This window comes from Barbus barbus (assembly GCF_936440315.1).
Source record: "Barbus barbus genome assembly, chromosome: 28".
Classification (NCBI taxonomy): Eukaryota; Metazoa; Chordata; class Actinopteri; order Cypriniformes; family Cyprinidae; genus Barbus; species Barbus barbus.
Window position 1 is genome coordinate 15,140,888 of NC_136756.1, and position 18,277 is coordinate 15,159,164.

An 18,277-nucleotide genomic window follows, 5' to 3' on the forward strand; every position below is an offset into this window, starting at 1 on the left:
GACATAAACGGGTAGAAAATGTCTTGCAGGCAGTGATGGGGAATCTGTAGGCTATTGTAAACGCAACACGCTGTTACCAGCACTCTAGTTTTGAAATGCGAGTATTGAACGCGTATTCATATGCAGTCTTTTAACATTTCGTAAAGCGCTTATCTTTAAAACTTTTTTAGTGAGAGGGCAAGAATTCAATTTAAAGTCAATTAAAAGTTTAAAGTCCCCCACCTCTTTTTACATAAGTATTTTAAAGGTTTTTTTTTTTTTTTAATTAAGTAGCCTAGGCTACATTGCTCAACATTCCAGCTTATCTTTTTCTTTTCTATTCTATTTGACAAATGAATGAGCAAAACGCACTATTTCATTTAGATACTATTAGGGCTTAATGGGAAAAATACACGATATAGCCTAATAACTGCTATAATGAATACGAATAACACGTAGGCTAATTGAGATTTGACCATGATGGTTTATTTAAACAGGCATTTTAATACATCCAACTTTTCAGGATTTTAAACTAGCAAATATATTACCATATATTTATTTACATTAAAACTATCATATAAGAGCAATGACAGACACATCTTATGTTACAAGTCTATTTGAAATGAATTGGAGAGTGACACAGTTCAACAGTGAGGATACACCATCCGCAGAGTCTTCAGCAGAGGAGTCCTCGCTGGCACTGGTAACAAACTTGGAGTCACACATGATGACGGCCTGGGAAATACATAACTATAGTCAGGTGTGAGATGATGAGAAGAGCTTTTGTGAGGAGACGCCGTTGAATTGGCCATAATGCTGTCAATGCTGAACGAACACTTCTGGGTCTTGTGCTCGGGCCTTTGCTGGATTTCTGGAGCTTCGTGGACCTTAATGTTGAGAGTCTGATATTGGAAATATGGAGGTGGCACCATGATGCCATCCGGCACTGGCAAATATCCAATAGGATTAGCCTGGGCTGGAACCGGACCAGAGACGCAGTAAGGTCGCCCATATGCTCGATAATTTAACGTTGGGTGGTAAAGCACCAGGTTGTCTTTGGTGAACTCGGGTTGGTTCCTCTTGAATCTTTTCCTTCTGCGCAGAAAGCTGCCGTTGTCAAACATGTCCTCAGATGCAGGGTCCAGGGACCAGTAGTTGCCTTTCCCCGGGTTTCCAGGCTCTCGTGGGATCTTGATGAAGCAGTCGTTGAGTGACAAGTTGTGCCTGATGGAGTTCTGCCACGCGGGGAATTTCTCCTTGTAGTACGGGAACTTGTTGCTGATGAAATCGCAGATGCCGCTGAGGGTCAGCTTCTTCATCGGGCTCTGGAGGATCGCCATGGTTATGAGGGCGATGTATGAGTACGGAGGTTTGACGGCGGAGGTCTGCTTTGGGGCGGTCGCGGTGGCGAAGCTGCTCTCGCTCTCTCCTGAAGACTCGGACCCCGAGTGGTCCGCCTCCGTGGGGTCCCTGCAAGGCATGATGAAATACTCTCGGTCGCTATCACTGTGGTCTCCTCCGATGATGTCTATTTCATCGTCTTCAGAAGAGACGGGGGTACACTGCACTTCTTCGTAATCTTGGGAAAGGGTCATGGTTGGAGACCCCAAATGTGCTGGACTTGTGGCTGGTGAAGCTTGTGGCCGGTTTGCAGGACTCATGGAAATTAGGGCTATTTATGAGAGGCCACACACATTGTCTTTGGTCCGCCGATGGTCAGACCAATAGGGGTGGAGTGTCACCGCAGGGATCCAGGACAGTCAGGCAGGTGTGGGGGACTTTGACCTGCTTAAATAAAACAATCCTAAACACCCAATTACAGCATTTCAAACTAAGGAGATGGCGAAATAAAAGTGTACTATTATCAGTCAAATTTAATAATATTTACTACTTTTTCTAGGACCAGCTTAAAAGCCAACGTGAAAAAAGATTTTTCCTCTTTTATTATACTGAGACAAACGTATTGGCAAATAGATTTTTATGTCCGTCTTTTGTTTGTTAAATAAGAAACAAAACGCAAGGTTTATTAAAGCTCTTTTTAGCTTTATTATTGCAATATTAAACAAATACAATTTATTTAAAAATGTAGCCTACTTAAAAATTTTGAATATTTTTAAACGCGTGTGCAAGTTTCATGCATATTTAGAAAAACAATGACTGCAAAAAAGAAAAACTATATATATTTTTTCAAACATATAGGCAATATAGATTTTATTATTAATGTAGTCATTTAAAATAGGCCTATATTTGTGAAGTTTTCTTTAGGTTATTTAACCTGAAGTATAGCCTACGTTTTTAAGCTTTTGATCACGACAAAATGTTTTTCTGAATGTGGTTTCCCTGACTTTATTTTAAAATAAAATAAAAAATGTTTAAAATAAAATATAAATGGTTTTTTTTTTGAAAAATTAAAAATGTTAACAAAATAGAAAAGATTTAATCCTTATTTACCACCCAGACAATTCTAAAAAATAATAATATATATATAAAAAAGTTCATCACAGTTTTATTTCGTTTAATTTGTTTATTTAAAGTGTTTTAGATCCGGACAAAAAATGTCACTGAACCTTTTCTTACAAAAGCCACGTAATTCACTTGCAATACAAATAGTCGTTATATTTTAGATGCTCTTTCAGAAGCAGTTTAGCGCAGTGGGAGCTGGGACGTGTGATGGTCAATTTTCACACAACGCCTAACTACCGGTTTAAAAGACTGATTTTCCCCCGATACCCCCTGGGTTTCATTTGGTTTGTCACCTCAAGATACCCGCAGGTTGTGTGACCATGAAAATGGCCATGGCCCGGCTCCCCGCATTGAAAGAAGAATGCAGGTAAACGAGCCTATCAACATCAGAATCAAATAGGAAACGGCGCAGCTTTAGCCTACAGGCCAGGAGCGAGTTTTATTGGAGGGCAGGAATGAGCACAGCAATCCTCAAAGCAAACCTTCTTGTGCGCGGATGTGTGTTAAAACTCTTCAGTCATCTCAATTGCAAATGAAAGGGTCTGTCCACTTCCTCAGCTGTGGATGGTGTGGAAGTGGATGCATGTTAATTTATGAGAGCGCTTGAAAGTTGTGTAAACTAACAGAGCTATTTACATCACTCATTCATATGTCAATTTAAAGAAATCCAAAGACCTAAACTCATCTTAAAGTGTTTGTACTGATTATTAAGGTTTCTAATAATACAAAGCATGGAAAACACACAGACACACACACATGCATGCATGCATGTATGTGTGTGTATATAACTTAAGATTTCTTTTGCTCTTAGTTATCATAATTTACGTTCCAGACACACTCAATGAAAAGTAAACTCTGCCAACCAATCTTCGCAATGTATGTTAAATTGCCATTTTCGCCTTGTCACAGAAAGTGTTAAGTGGGTGCTTGTAATAATGATTCTCACATTGAAAAAAAGACTCAATTTAACACGTTAGAAGAGTAAGCTGAGTAACTCAAGACTATGTTTATTTTACTGGTCACTGCCATTTTACACTGTGAAAAAGTCTATGTAAAATGATTAGAAATTGATCACCCAAATGAATCGTTTAAATAACGACATGTTCTTAAAATAAAGACTAGAGGTTTTTCACTGTGTCCAAACTATAATGCATTTCCAGATACATATTTGGAGAAAACGGTAATGGAAATGTAAAGTAAATTACATTTTAAGACATTTCAGTTAATATCAGTTTTACTGGTTTGAAATGTTGTGTACAGATGCTTAAAGGATTTTTTGTAGAAATAAGTGTTAGATTTGAACACTTTTTCTATTCAAAACATTATGGAGCATGATAAGCACCTATTAAGCTGTTGCAGGATTTGTAACACAGGTACAAACTCTTTTAAAACTGTAGGTTGCAAACAGAAACAGCAGTCTTTTCCAGTGATTTCACAAATGTCTTATGAGATGAGATTGTTGGTGTTGTATGGTTTGTATACGTGGCCTGCAGACTGTGCACAGTCAGATATCATCTACTCCATGCAGTCTTTATTTGACATGGCTGAAATAAACTCTTTCTTCAGAATCTCGCCATCAAGGTTTCGACCTGAAGTAAGAAGACCGTGAATGGTAAATTATTTCTGAAATCATTTTTTAATGTATTAAAACAATTAATATTTTACAGCTTTTAACCGACAATTTGACAAAGAGTTGTATATAGGTATTGTATGTTAAAATCTGGAATATTTGATCTTACCGATGAAGACGAGTCGGTTGATTCTTGGCTCCTGATCGGCCCAGAACTCTGGAGTCTCATCCAGCTCATAAAGCTCATGGACACCCTGCAACATCACCTTCTTTTGTTTCTGCTGGACGGAGAGGATCCCCTGCAATAACACACAACAATCATTTAAACCGAGAACAGATTTGATGAATATTAGAATGCTTGTACAGGATATACGGTTGATATACAAAGGCAATATAACTTCACAGAAGTCATGATTTTCTAGAATTTTAATGGCATTTCAGTGGCTGACAAAACATACAGTATGGAGAAAGAATATATAGATGACCGTATCCTCACCTTTAACCGGATAACTGCCATCGGCAAGCCTGCTTTGTTCTTAAATGTCTTCTCCCACAGGAGATTCTACAAAAAATATTTACATTTTCAAGACATTTTGTAAAGATGTTGTTCTATGTAAATATTTAATTTACATGCTTCCATATGCTATATTTGTACCTGAATGAATATATTTAATAGGTCTTCTGACATACTGCCAGGAACTTCAAATGTTATAGTCAGCATACTCTGAAATAAAATACGCAATTGAAACAATTGAAACTTTAACATTTTGTCCGAGATTTCAGGAACCAAAATTATGCGAGCATCTCAGAAGTCTCCAAATAGCTTTCAAAAGTAAAAAAAAAAAAAAAATTTTTAAAAGGAAATCTCTTATGCTCACCAAGGCTTTTTTTCCAGTATTCTTTGATGATTAAAAAGTTCATAAGACCAGCATTTACATGAATTAGATTTTTTTGTAACATTATAAATGTCTTTACTGTCACTTTATCAATTTAATGCATTCTTGCTGAATAATAGTATTAATTTATTAAAAAATAGTTTAAAAGGTAGTGTGCACAATAATTTGAAAAGTAATAATTTGCTATTTGTTATGCCATAAAGTGGATTTTAAACAAAATGCAACAACATCATCAGCAGGTATTTCTAAGGGACTTTACTCATTTCTGTTTGTACACAAAAACATTTTAATAATACCTCTTAAAGGCGTCAGTACAACACTTGACTGAATTTCTCCTTGGTGTTAAATACTTGTACAGCAGAATGGGTGCTAAAGTAGTACTTCTCTGGGGCGTTGCATGGGCCCTTTACGGATATTTAAACCATTGTTTGTCTGTGTTAAAAGTTACACACTTCCTTTTTTCCTTTGGAATAACAAGAGAAAACAGGGCTCTCATTTACATGAAAAGAGCAGTGAGGCTTGGCTCTGAAGGGGGAGGGTGGAACAGACGGGGTGTATGCGGGAAAGTGACCCATCTAATGATAAGAGCTCCTATGGAGAGTTTGCTTCGAGGATAGAAGGAAATTGACAACATTCAACATTTATTGAACAAATCCTGTGAGGAACCTTCTGGGAAGAGAAGCTGGGCCTTTTTATTTTCTTCAGAAGTAAAAAAATATTCAATCCACCGATTCAAAATGTCATAAAAGATTCATCATCACCTTGTCTAGATGTGGTTGGCTTGTTTTCAGCAGCTGCAGTTTTTCAGCTAACCTGCAGAACACAAGATTTCAAGACATTTAAATATGAAACATTTGTGAAATTGATGTCAAACGCCTTCAATAAACAACATCCTCTTACATACCCAAATGTATCAGACAGATGTACAGTCTTAGCTAAAATCTTTCAAAGGGTTTGACAACATTGACGGCCCCTAATCCTGGTGCTGGTGTGATGCGCAGGAGCTTTTGGGTTTAGTAACAGTAAGACTGAGCTTAATACAGAAAGAAAGAAGAAAGCGTGTGAGCGAACTCTGGCCCCTCGGGGAGGGCAAACGTAGCTCTCTGGATTATTCGTCGGGCTGTGAGTACCACACAGCAGACCAGAGGGGGGTCATCCCAGACAAGCAGCCTGTGCTCAGGGGGGCAAATGGGCCACAGTCGGGGCTGAAAGGCAGTCTGTGTGGAAGTGCTTCTGCACCTTTACTGCACACACTGCTATAATCCTCTGCAGCTGGGCTGAGCTATTCACATTTACTCTGTCTCTCTGTAATTACTCTTAAAAAAGGGTGTTTCATTTTTTGTTTTTGTGTAAGTCATCAACATTAGCATGAGCTAATGGAGTGTTTGATCCTCATCAGATACACAAAATCCTCTGGAAAAATACTGGTGAACAGAATCACTACTATAATTCATTAAGAAGCAAGTAGCATAATTCTTGCAAGTATTCTTCAAAAACACTTACCTTACACCATCGCTGATATCAAACGAATGTAAATCTAATACTTGAGACAGGTCAACCCTATAAGGAAGGAAAATACACTTAATTTGTATGTTTATATAAATACTTAGTCTGATTGAGGATAAAGAGTGTCTTAAAAATGGTAAAGAATAGTTCAAGATTTTTATAGGTCTACACACCACTGTTAAAAAGTTTGGGGTGAGTAAGAGTTTTCTTTTTTAAGAGGTAATATTACTTTTATTAAGCAAAGATGCATTAAATTGATCAAAAGTGGCTGAAGTCATTTATAATGTTATAAAAGATTTATATTTCAAATAAATACTGTTCTTTTCTATCCATCAAAGAATCCTAAAAATCTCACAAAAATATTAAGCAGAACAACTGTTTTAAATATTAATAATAATAATAAATGTTTCTTGAGTATCAAATCAGCGTATTAGAATGATTTCTGAAAGATCATGCGACACTGAAGTAATGACTGCTGAAAATTTAGCTTTGGCTTCACAAGAATAAATTACATTACAAAATAAGAAACGGTAAAGTGTAATAATTTTTCACAATATTACTGTAATTTTGATCAAATATGCAGGGTTGATGAGCCTGAGACACTTCTTTCCAAAAAAATTAAAATAAAATACTGACCTCAAATTTTATTAAATGCTACAGTACTTATCAGATTGCAGGTCTTGATTAATATTTAACTGCTTTAAAATCTTGATATGTTGAATGGAGGGTCAGCTTTATGTAAAGGCAAGTTTGAAAGAGCTTAATAATATGGTACAATATGCACACAATTTTTACTGTAGATCACAAAGTACGTTTTGCATTGGCGGTTTCGTTTCTGCATATCTTCTCACCTGGATTTTTGTGTCTCCAAAATCTTTACAAGCCCATTTATTGATCTATGAAGAAGAGGACAGAGCACATACTGTAAAACAAACTCAAAGACATCTATGCAATTATCATTATAACTAGACTTACATTTTCTGAAGTGAATGTAGTAGTAGTAGTATATATTTATTTAATGCCATGCCACCATTTTAGGCTATTTTCATGGCACTGAAGTAAATGTAAAAAGTAGTAAATCTTCATTACAATACTAGGTTGATTGCTGGTTGCTATGTGGTTGCCAAGGATTACTGAGTGGTTTTTAATGTGTTGCTCTGGGTTCTTGCTACAATGATATTCTGGTACCTAGATATGACTCCGGTACCTCTGTAAAAGCAAGTTTTTTTTCCTTTTCAGAAATCCTAAGAAATCTGCTTATGTGATAGTGCACATCAAAGTTGAATTCTTTGTGTTAGGGGTTCAAATCTTTAACCCTAAGTATGAGTAATATGCTCAAGCAAGCACCATTCATAATTAATAAAAATGTTCATGTCTTCACCACAACAGATTTCTGATATGTTTGAGACAGACACCAGAATCCACTGAATAACATACAACTAGGGATTCACAATATATTGGTATTATACTTTAGCCGGTTTTAACATTCATTAAAAGTTCGTTTTTAACACTACTTTAATCACATTGTTAAATGTAAACTTTAGCAAAAGAACATTGTTCATTGTATACATTATAATGTTGTAATGTCTAAATTCACTGCATTTGAAACAAGTCATTTTTTAGCTTTTGCTGTTTTATTTCTAATACAGTATATTCAAACAAAATCGTATAGAATTTTAATAAGAAATGTACTGTGGCCAGTTGCCTAAACTTAGCTGTTGCCTTAAATTTCTTAAAACTCTGACCAACTAGCAGCTAACCAAAGGGTAAACAGTCTTGTTTTTTGGATTCAACTTAGACTAATCTACATTTTTATGTAACTGAATAATAATAAAAAAATGATGACCAGTCTTAAAGAAAAAAGCAGCTGACTAGTCTAAACCTTTTATGCAACCGACCCCTGGTTATGGGCCAAAACAAAACTAAATAATTAAAAATGAAAGAAATCAATAGATTAACACACATAACTTAATAATACTTTTAAATGTATTTTTTGTTTTTAAGCAAATGCCAAAATGCACTTCCGATTTTTATAGTGTACAATGTAATGTTGTGATGCCTGAATTGCTTCTGATTGATTTTGGTTCTCAGTATTTTATTTTTAAATGTATTCATGTAACAGTACAACATTTTAATATCCATATATTGGTTAAATCATTATCAGCTTATAATGATCAGCCAGAATTTTTATATCAGTCCATCCCTAATAAGAACATATAAGAATATAAAGGTCTGGTTCTCACTTCACCGTATCTCGGAGCTCCACCAACTCACTCTCATTCACTAGATCAGTTTTATTGATGATGGTCAAATCAGCAAGAGCTATCTGCCTAAAAACAGAGAGCAGAATTCAGTACAATTCACATTCACCTGATAAATGCTTTCCATCTTCCCTAAATGTGTATGCAACAAAGGCCGACGACACTTCAGAGGTTCGCATATGGATTATTCGTCATAAAAAGCAAATCCCTTCTATGTGCATCTTCAGTTGCTGTACGCAAGTATGTGTGATTACAGTCGTACAATACATCAATAGAACAATACAGTACGAGAACAACTCATCCCATTCTCTCTCTCTTTTGTCACTTTCTTTATTGCTCAGTGTTCAATGTCCCACTCTCCCTTTGTAATTAAATGTGCGTGTGCGAATGAGTGTGTAAACACTCTTTGTTGCGTTTCATCCATCCCCCTGCCTGTTGTCGGGTCGAGTGTGGGTGGCATGGTTTGTGGCATACTCAAAAGGCCATTTTGAGTGGTAGGAAAACATAAACAGAGAGCAGAAGCGGTTTTTATGACTTCTGACACTTGTGAGCATTCCAACATGCCTCCGAACCCCAACAACCCCAAAAACACCCCGACTGCAGCAGGTGAGGTGGAAGGAGCTGGGCTGGAATCGGATATGTTTTTGCACAAACTTTAGCGCCAGCTGTCATGTTTAATAGAGATATCATTCATGAATAGAATTTTAAAAGACCACACAAGAGGTGAAAATCTTGGTTACGGGACAATTTGACTTTAGGATTCTTGTAGTTCATATTGATACTGATGAAGATTGTAACTTCTTTTCTTGTACTTTTAACACTGTATTTATATATTAATGAATCAAATAAGATTTTACCTTGCAGCTTCATTGATAAGACCCTCTGGCTTCTCTTCTGTCAGATGCTAAGAGACAAATAGGAAATAGCAATGATTACATAACACATACACAACAACTATTAAGACAAATCTAAAAAAAAAAAAAACAATTGACATTTTATTTTGATTATATTTCAGGGATCTGGCTGGGAAAAATTAAAAAATAAATAAATATTATAACACGGTTAAATGTAATCTTTAACAAATTAAAATTGAATTAAAATTTATATTTTTTCACAATGTACATTAAATGTTGTGATATCTAAATTTACTTCTAGCATTTAAAAGAATTTTAGTTTTCAGTGTTTTATATTTAATTAAATGTCACATTTTAATTAATTAAAATAGCGTGGAATTTCAATGTCAAAAATATATTGGTTATCACAATAAAACAATTATCAAACATGGCTTTAGCTTTTTATTTAGAGAAATAGTATGGAATTTTAATACAAAAAAATATATATCCTTATTGGGATATTTTTAATGATCAAAACAACAACAAAAATTTAATTGGTACATCACTATTATATTTATCATCTTAAACATAAAAGTACAAACACAAATGGTTTGTCACGTCTTCAAATAAAGCAATAAAGCTTGATGTACTTTCACGCTTACGACCTCTAATCATGGCACTGAGTGGTTTATTGCTTTTACAATGTAAAATATATGCTATGCCAATTTGCCAAAGTGCAGTAAATAGATAACTTTATATATAATATTTATCAGAACAAATAATTCTTCAGCCAATATAGGTAAAATCATTTATTAGACTAGGAATATGATGTTTATAGTTGCAAAGCAATACAGCAAGCCAAAGAGATATAGAATTCAATCGATATTCAGTCACAGGTGTGTGTATATATTTGGCAGCTTTAAATGTGGCTCATCCAACCAGAATTTAGAGTCTGAACTTTATAATTTGTAAGATCTAATAGAACGATAAGAACATTTCATGTCTCATTAGCTTCTGTACATTTCTGCACTTCTGTTCCATCCAGCTTCCTTCCAGAACATACATCTTTATCATCAGTGCAGATGAGCAAACTGGCAACTTTGCGATTACAAGATGAAACTCACTAAAAGAAATCCAATTTCCAGGATAGTACAACTTCTGAACAGTTTGCTTATTGAAAACAATCCAATTTGTTTTCTTGTGTGTGTTGCAAGTCATCTCTGCTGACTGGGAGGAGGCATGTCTCATTGTCTGTGTTCAATATGTAATAAAATTGAGCTCTGGGAGCGAGACAAGCCTCATCATCTGTCTGCATAAATTTCAAACCAACTGGCAGAGATCAAGGCACACAAGGATACCTGATGGGCATGTCTTTGCAAGTCAAACCCCACACCACCCGAAGTATCTCTTGTATGGATGAATATATCAGATGACAATGAAAGAGCAGGACAAAGGTTGACAGGCCTATTAGAGTGATTTGCCTTGATATCCATTATTTCTACAGTTTCTATCAAGCCCTCCCCTGTCTTCAGCTCAAAATGCGCTCACAGAACCCCTGAGGGCCGCAGTGCCGAGAGGTGCCACCTCTGCAATAAAAAGACTGACTTGCCAAGACTGACACCACTAAATTGCAGCCTATTATCCAGGTGTCAGTACCACTGTCCTGCTCCCAGCCTGAAGTGTGAAGAGGAACAACAAGGGGGGAGATACTTCAGGAGGACATGATACTTAAAGGCTAATGTAAAATAAAATAATTTTTTGTAAAAACCAAGAAAATGTAATGCCTTCAAGTAACATACACACAACTTTGTGCTTGTTTATTAGTGTTTTATTTTTATGCAAAGCCTGCTTCTTTAATCAATACAAAGCCAAAACAATTAATAACGCTACAATTTAAAATACAAGTAAATAAATATAAGTTTAAAATATCAAAACATTTTAATATTAATCATTTTAAATATATTTTTCTATTAAATGTTTTATAATTCATTATTTTATCTGGATCATTTATTTATTTTTTATCATTTATTTTGTATCAAACAAATATCTTTGATGTGTTTATTTTAATTTCTGAACTTATTTATATATTTTTCATATTAATTTTATATTTCACATTTCATATTAATATACAATTATTTTACTAATAATTTAATATTTTCCGGATTTGTTTTTAAATAGCTCACTTGTATGTTTATTTAAATATATTGTATGATTTTTTTTATATTTATTGATTTATATATTATCATTTACCCTTTTTTATTTCCATTGTGTGTGTTTTTTTTGCATCAATTAAATCCCTGTACTAAAAAAAGGGGAGCAAAATTTGTCTGTGGTTTGACAGCAACTTACCTGCATCCCGTATTTAGCATCTATAACTGTGACAATACCTATGTAGGAGATAAGGACACTGTATTATATTGATAGATAGACACTCAATGACTTCATCCGAGGCAGCATTTATTAGTTTAGGTTCTTACCATCCAGATAGACATCACTCCCTAATTCTGCATCAACCCAAAACATGGAAGCAACAGCTCCTGATTTGGAAAACACATAAATCAATTGTACAAAATCACACATACACATATAAAAACTAAATAATTATAATGATCTCTCTATTTACTGTAAATATACAAATGGGAAAACACTTAATTCAATTACCATTGGATCAAAAATATATATTTTTTAACATAAAAAAACGACACTTTCACAGCACTAACTACTGGAAGGTTTGACTATTTTGTTTTTATTATTATATTCTGCACTTCATTGTAGCATTTTATTAGGTTTTGCAGTGTTTATCTAGTTACTGGATCCTTTTTTCCCTTAAAACAGCTTAAACAGCTTGTGGGTGTAGGTATGCGTTTTAAAACGCATAACTAAATTTTATGGGTGGCTTAAAATTTTTCATCTACAAGGTACATTTTGTTTGTTTACATGCTTCCCAACTTTTCTTGTAAAAGTTATTTCACAGTTTCTTGTTACAATTTGAGGCCATCGTGTTCACATAATGGAGTTTTGTCAAACTGTCAGGGTAGAATAAGAAAGCATGATAAATATTTGATAGAAGTGTAATGAAGGCAATGTTCTTGAAAGACATCAGATACATAACCCATTCAGCCCACAAGCATCTTCTGAAGAAGAGGAGGGGCTTATGCCCCTGAGGCCCCCAGGAGTGATAGGCCTGTCTCAGCCAATGACAGTGAAGAGGGGCTTGTGTATGAGCTCTGAGGGTCATGCACGGCACTGGCCCTTGACACCTGTCACTCACGTAAACAGACTGGCTGCAGAGATGCTGCTGACCCTTCCTGCCTTTCCACTGATGTCTGTTTCACTCTAAATTGCTTTACAGTGCTATTTGCTATGTAGGGGGAAAAAATCCTTCTTCACAAAGATGTCTAAACTGTCTGCAATGTAAAAAAAAAAACCTTTTAAACTGAGGTTGCATTAATGGAAAAGTTCACCCCAAAAATGGTGTATCTGTTGGTGTACATGAAATACAGTACCTGGATCTGCCAGTCCAGTCGTCTCTAGAAGGATGTAGTCAAACTTTCCTTTCTTCTCCATTAGATTTTCAATAGCTTTTAAACCATTGTCTCTGTAAAAGCAATGGGTGATAATGTATTATCTGACAATTAAATATATGCAAGTACACTAGTTTGGGATTGGTAAGAAGTATTTTATGCTCACCAAGGCTGCATTTATTTGATCAAAAATATAGTAAAACAACAACACTTTAAATTTAAAATAGTGTTCTGCTTTATGAATATATTTAAAAAATGCAATTTATTCCTGTGAATAAAGCTGAATTTTTGGCAGTCATTACTCCAGTCTTCAGTGTCACATGGTCCTTCAGAAATCATTCTAATATGCTGATTTAGTGCTAAAAAATATTTCCTATTATCATCAAGAAGAATTGCTTAATATCATGGAAACGTTTTTTTTTTTTCAGGATTCTTTGATGAAAAAAAGTTGTCAAGTTGATTATTATTATTCAATATTATTATCAATTTAATATTTCCTTGCTGAATAAATGTATGAATTTCTTTCCAATTTTTTGAACAGGGATAACGCAACAGTAGTTATAATGTTTTTTGCATAATGCCATATGAATAATCAGTAATTAGAAACAATTAAATTAATAAAACAAGGACAACAGTTATTAATCACTGGAATGTAATGGCAAGCAGAAATAGTGGGTTTCCATTTAAGCCACTTTACAAAAATTCCAAAAATAGTTCTGTGGTCCAGATGGAACTGTATTTATTCTTCATTCTACTTCAAACTAAAACACACATTCTCGTTTTGTCCTAGTAATTAGTAGTAGTCTGAACAACCGTACTTCACAGAGCAGCACAGGCAGCCGTTCCTCAGCTCCAGCCACTCCTCATACAGCTCTCCTGCCTGACTGACAGCTAAAGACTTCTCCAGAGCACTGCCTGCAGAACAACAAATCTCTCAGTTGTAGCCCAGTATTACAATGTCCAATTAGGTCATTTATAATCTCTGCACTTTTGATCAAAATTTTCATGAATATGATCCAAATGACAAAAAATACGGCAAAATTTTAATGGTATAATTATGAAACATCCAAACAGATAACCATGTTAAAGAGACCAAATCACAATGGAAATGCAGGTATTCCATTAGCAATACAATTCGACTATATTGCACTGATGAAGAAAAAATAGGGAATGCTTTGCTGCCCTCTCCTGGTCATAACTGTCAGGAAACATTAAGGCATCTAGGAATAAAAACTGGACTAGGGATCTGATTGCTTATTTGTTTGCTCATTTTATAACTTACCTTCACCAAATTCATTAAGAATGACAGCTATTCGTTTATTATGTTGCTCTGTTAATATGTAGTTCAAAAGTGTTGTCTTTCCAGCACCTGTATTTGGAAAAGAGAGAAATAAAGTTAAGCTACTGGGTATACAGTAACACATATTTTCATTATTGCATTATAAGCATATTTTATTTTAGTTATATTGCTTTCATAAGTATGATCTATGGTCTACATAAATCATATTTATGAAAGCATATATATATATATATATATATATATATATTTTTTTTTTTCTATGCTGACCCAAGTATCCAGTGATGATGGTAACCGGTATCTGAACTGTAGGTCCGGTTTCCTTCTCCTTGATGGGAACTAACTCCGGACACTCATCCTCTTCCTCCATTACTGAGCTCTCCTGAACTAATGAGAGTCTATAGACACACAAACAGGAGTTTATGGCATGACAAGCCAGGATATTCATTCTTCAGTGTTAAAATTACTCAGCGTAGTGGCATCTCACACAGGGGATGTCGAAAATAAGTCTGACATGTATTATATTTCACCGTGTTTGATAGATATGAGCTGTTAATATAAGACACACACACACACATGTGCTGTCAATACAGTGCACTAAGTTACTACTATCTACCAGCACCATGCATTAGAATAGAAGCGAATGAACACAAATAAAACACAACTTACACTTAACGGAATACGAGCTCTTAGATGAAGTATTACTTTAAAACATGACCTGCAGAGTGAGATATGTCGTCCAGTTTGTAATAAAAGAGCAATACTTCATTGAGCGATCTGGTGGTGTGTATGTAATCAGTGTCCGAGCTGCGCTTTGGCTGAAGGTACAGTTCCTAGTTAAAAATGAAACGAAGTACGTGTATGATGTGAATGGTGTTTAAACCGGCTGTGTTTAGCATTTCACGCTGTATTTAATAATAACTTAATATACAAATAAATAAATAAAAGAAAGCATAAAGCTAAATATGGTGACAATTATAAAAAAGTATGATCTATATGAGACTAGAACACTGTTAGCAAACTATTCACTTACCAAACACTTTATATACACAAACTAAGAACACGCAGTACTTTTCTTTAATATATAGAAAATATAACGTTATCTAACGTAAAAATAATCATTCAAAAATAATTAAAACCGACAAAAGCACAATATTAAAATTAATTAAATACAGCTCATAAAATGAAAATAGAACGTATAAAAATATAAATGAATTCAAAATATTAATAATTCATTAAAAATGCTGTAACAATAATAAATAATACTAAAATAATATTGTTTGAGCCCAATTCATATCCGACAGGGGTCGCAGCTGTCCTATTTCACATCTCTGGCTAGATTTAATCTCATTCAGCAACTTGACCAAGTGTAAAAAAAACCAGCTCCACCAGATAAACAATTACTTTCAATCATATTTTATCAAACGTATTTTGTCGATAAAAAAGATATCCAAGCTTGTTTTTTTCCACATCTTAACGTAAACCGGTATTATTGTTTATAACGTACTGCTATCTGTTGTCACCCATTTAAACCCATTTGTTTAAGTAAACCCACCCTTAATCTTCACAACATCGTTTAGTAGCTCTCTCTCTATCCCCCTCTCCCTCTCCCTCTCTCTCTCTCTCTCTCTCTCTCTCTCTCTCTCTCTCTCGTGTAAATCCACTCTGTTTGGGTTGAAGTTAAAATGCGGAAGTTTCCGCCCAGCAAAGCCACTGATACCGTGAAGATGAGGCTTGCGATGCCATCAGCGACCATCCCGGCTCCGTCCTGTTCTCCGCGGCTCTGCGTGGACTGAGACCAGACTCGCATGGCTTCTCTGCCAGCGTCAGAGCGGAGAGCATTCGCTCTCAAAATCAACAGGTAATGCTCATTTCCTCTGGCTGGACCTCATAGCTCGTGCACTGACAGATCCCAGGGAAGCTGAGCTGTCTGTCCGCAGTCAGTGTTAAATCTACAGGGAGTTTAGGTGAATTCCGGAACAGGCAGCTACACGTTTGGAAGTCTGGCACCATGAGACGTGATAGTCTTGTGAGTCTTCTTATCAGTTATGGCTATGTGATGTTACAGCTTATTTAATGAGTTATAGCACTAATTACAGTATTTATCAGTAATGTGTAATGTTTTTTTTCATTATGGAAATCTCATTTAGTCATTTTTAAATAAGCCTTTCACTGAAGTAGGCGATTAATAGCAACCTGTCACTTTCAGTATGCAGATGGTCAACATTCAAATACATCTGTGCTGTAAAAGTTATTGAGGTCCAGAGGCTTTGCACATTTATCCCTTCAGGCAAAAAGAAAGAAAGAATGATTGAAAAATATGTTAAAGCATTTGAGTGCAATTTTCATTAATTTCCGTGTAATTCTAAATATGGATCTCCTGTCTATTTGATCATTTCCTCCACAAGCCCCCTTTTCTCCTCTGGTTATGATGAGTCAGCACTCTGTTAGATGTAAAGTTAAGGTGGAAGTTTGTATTGTTCCTGTTTTTTCGCACAACAGGTGGGGAGGAAATGAATATACGGATATAATGGAAGAAGGGAGTCTGGTAATAAAACAAAGGGAACAAAGTACTCATATACAGTGTAATGATCGGTATTATGTCTTGTGAGTTTATGTCACACAGGCACACAAAGGTTCATTCATAACATAACTGTCATATGCCACACTCCATTTTTTTCCAGCATATTGTGGGACTCATGCAGTGGAGTGTCTTAATGAATTAATAAGCTGTTTGCGTATAGTCACATGTGTTTAACCACTAGTTTATCTGAGGAACTCAGAGATGCTGTGTTTTGTAACTTAAAAGTAACACTTCATGGTGGTTGAAGTGTAAAGCTTTTGGTTTGTAATGAAGATGCTGCAGGTTTGATCCATACCAAGATGACATGTTGCAATTTTGCACTGAATCTCAGGCTGCTGTCTGTGTACTCGTGTTTTGGATGATTTTTTTTTAACATGACAAATAATCAATCTTCAGTAGCTATACATCACCCGTAGTGAGCATTTAATGGCTTTGCTAAAACTGAAAAACAGTATTTTACATGTTCACCAGCATCCTGTATAAGCACAACTGTTATTGTGCTTGATCTGCATCAGTATTTGATATCCTTGCTTGTACTGATTACAAAAACATGAAAAGATATGTAATGTAGCTTTCTGAAAAATTTGTTGCGGAGATGAAAACTTTGATATTGGTACTATACTAGTTATTGGTTGATATTAAAGGGATAGTTCACCCAAAAATTAAAATTGTCATTAATTACTCACCCTCATGTCTTTCCAAACTCGTAAGACCTTCGTTCATCTTCAGAACACAAATTTAGATTTTTTTTCTGAAATCTGAGAGCTTGTAAAATAGTTATGTTTTCCTGTGAGATTGGGTTTTTATTATTTTTATTATTATTAATTATGGCCAATAAGTAAAAATAGTTAATATTAAATGATATTTTGTCAAAAAAAACAAAACAACAACTCTAAAGATGAAGTGAATCAATGAAGTGCAGTGAATTTATGCATCACAGTATTATAATGTACGACAGTATAAAAAAATGGATATTCATTTTGATAGCTGCTAAAGATTACATTATTATTAGATTATTAGATTATTAGTTTTTACAGATCATTTGTGAGTGTTAGATGATGGCAAAGGTAATCAAATGCAATGAGCTGCACAATTAAATATCCAATACCGAAAAATTACAAAAAACACAATCACACATTATTTTCTCACGCAGTGAAAAATACATTGCGGAGCAATGAGGACACTGACAACGTGTCAACAGACGAGACAGAGCAGGTTACTTTTGGTATGAAACCAAGTCTCCACTTTCAAATTTTATCTTTTTTAAAGAAATTCAAACAACAAATACCGTTTTGTGGCTATTGTGTCGTGACAGATCACTGTAGCGCCTCAGTTCAAGCGGCAAGTGAACTGATTATTTCTTC

General features: G+C 35.0%; 3 protein-coding genes across 8 annotated transcripts in view; 1 reads left to right on the plus strand and 2 right to left on the minus strand.

Moving 5' to 3' along the window:
- Positions 1–623: 623 nt before the first annotated feature.
- Positions 624–1,574, minus strand: foxd5 (forkhead box D5; the record flags this gene model as incomplete). Its single annotated transcript, XM_079382538.1, has 1 exon — positions 624–1,574. The coding sequence occupies one exon, from the start codon at positions 1,572–1,574 to the stop codon at positions 624–626; it is 951 nt and encodes a 316-aa protein (XP_079238664.1).
- A 1,836-nt stretch (positions 1,575–3,410) lies between these two features.
- On the minus strand, positions 3,411–16,283 carry cbwd (COBW domain containing). Of its 5 annotated transcripts, none has more exons than XM_079383049.1 (16): positions 16,050–16,283; positions 14,600–14,727; positions 14,315–14,401; positions 13,851–13,947; positions 13,015–13,106; positions 11,986–12,045; positions 11,858–11,895; positions 9,533–9,579; positions 8,658–8,744; positions 7,266–7,310; positions 6,412–6,468; positions 5,670–5,721; positions 4,668–4,736; positions 4,509–4,574; positions 4,182–4,311; positions 3,411–4,031 (listed from the first exon to the last, which is right to left on the minus strand). In XM_079383049.1, the coding sequence occupies exons 1-16, from the start codon at positions 16,169–16,171 to the stop codon at positions 3,958–3,960; spliced, it is 1,251 nt and encodes a 416-aa protein (XP_079239175.1). In that variant the 5' UTR covers positions 16,172–16,283; the 3' UTR covers positions 3,411–3,957. The 5 variants fall into 5 exon arrangements, with proteins under 5 accessions (XP_079239175.1, XP_079239177.1, XP_079239178.1 ...); XM_079383051.1 differs by lacking the exon at positions 16,050–16,283 and adding an exon at positions 14,999–15,137; XM_079383052.1 differs by lacking the exon at positions 16,050–16,283 and adding an exon at positions 15,048–15,133.
- LOC306848476 (dedicator of cytokinesis protein 8-like) overlaps positions 16,017–18,277 on the plus strand; it is a 55,294-nt gene continuing 53,033 nt past the window's right edge. The window contains exon 1 of one of the 2 annotated variants that reach the window (XM_079383045.1): positions 16,017–16,190. In XM_079383045.1, the coding sequence (XP_079239171.1) occupies positions 16,138–16,190 (53 nt within the window). In that variant the 5' untranslated portion in view covers positions 16,017–16,137. The remainder of the gene's footprint in view (positions 16,191–18,277) is intronic. The other variant, XM_079383044.1, reaches the window with a different exon arrangement.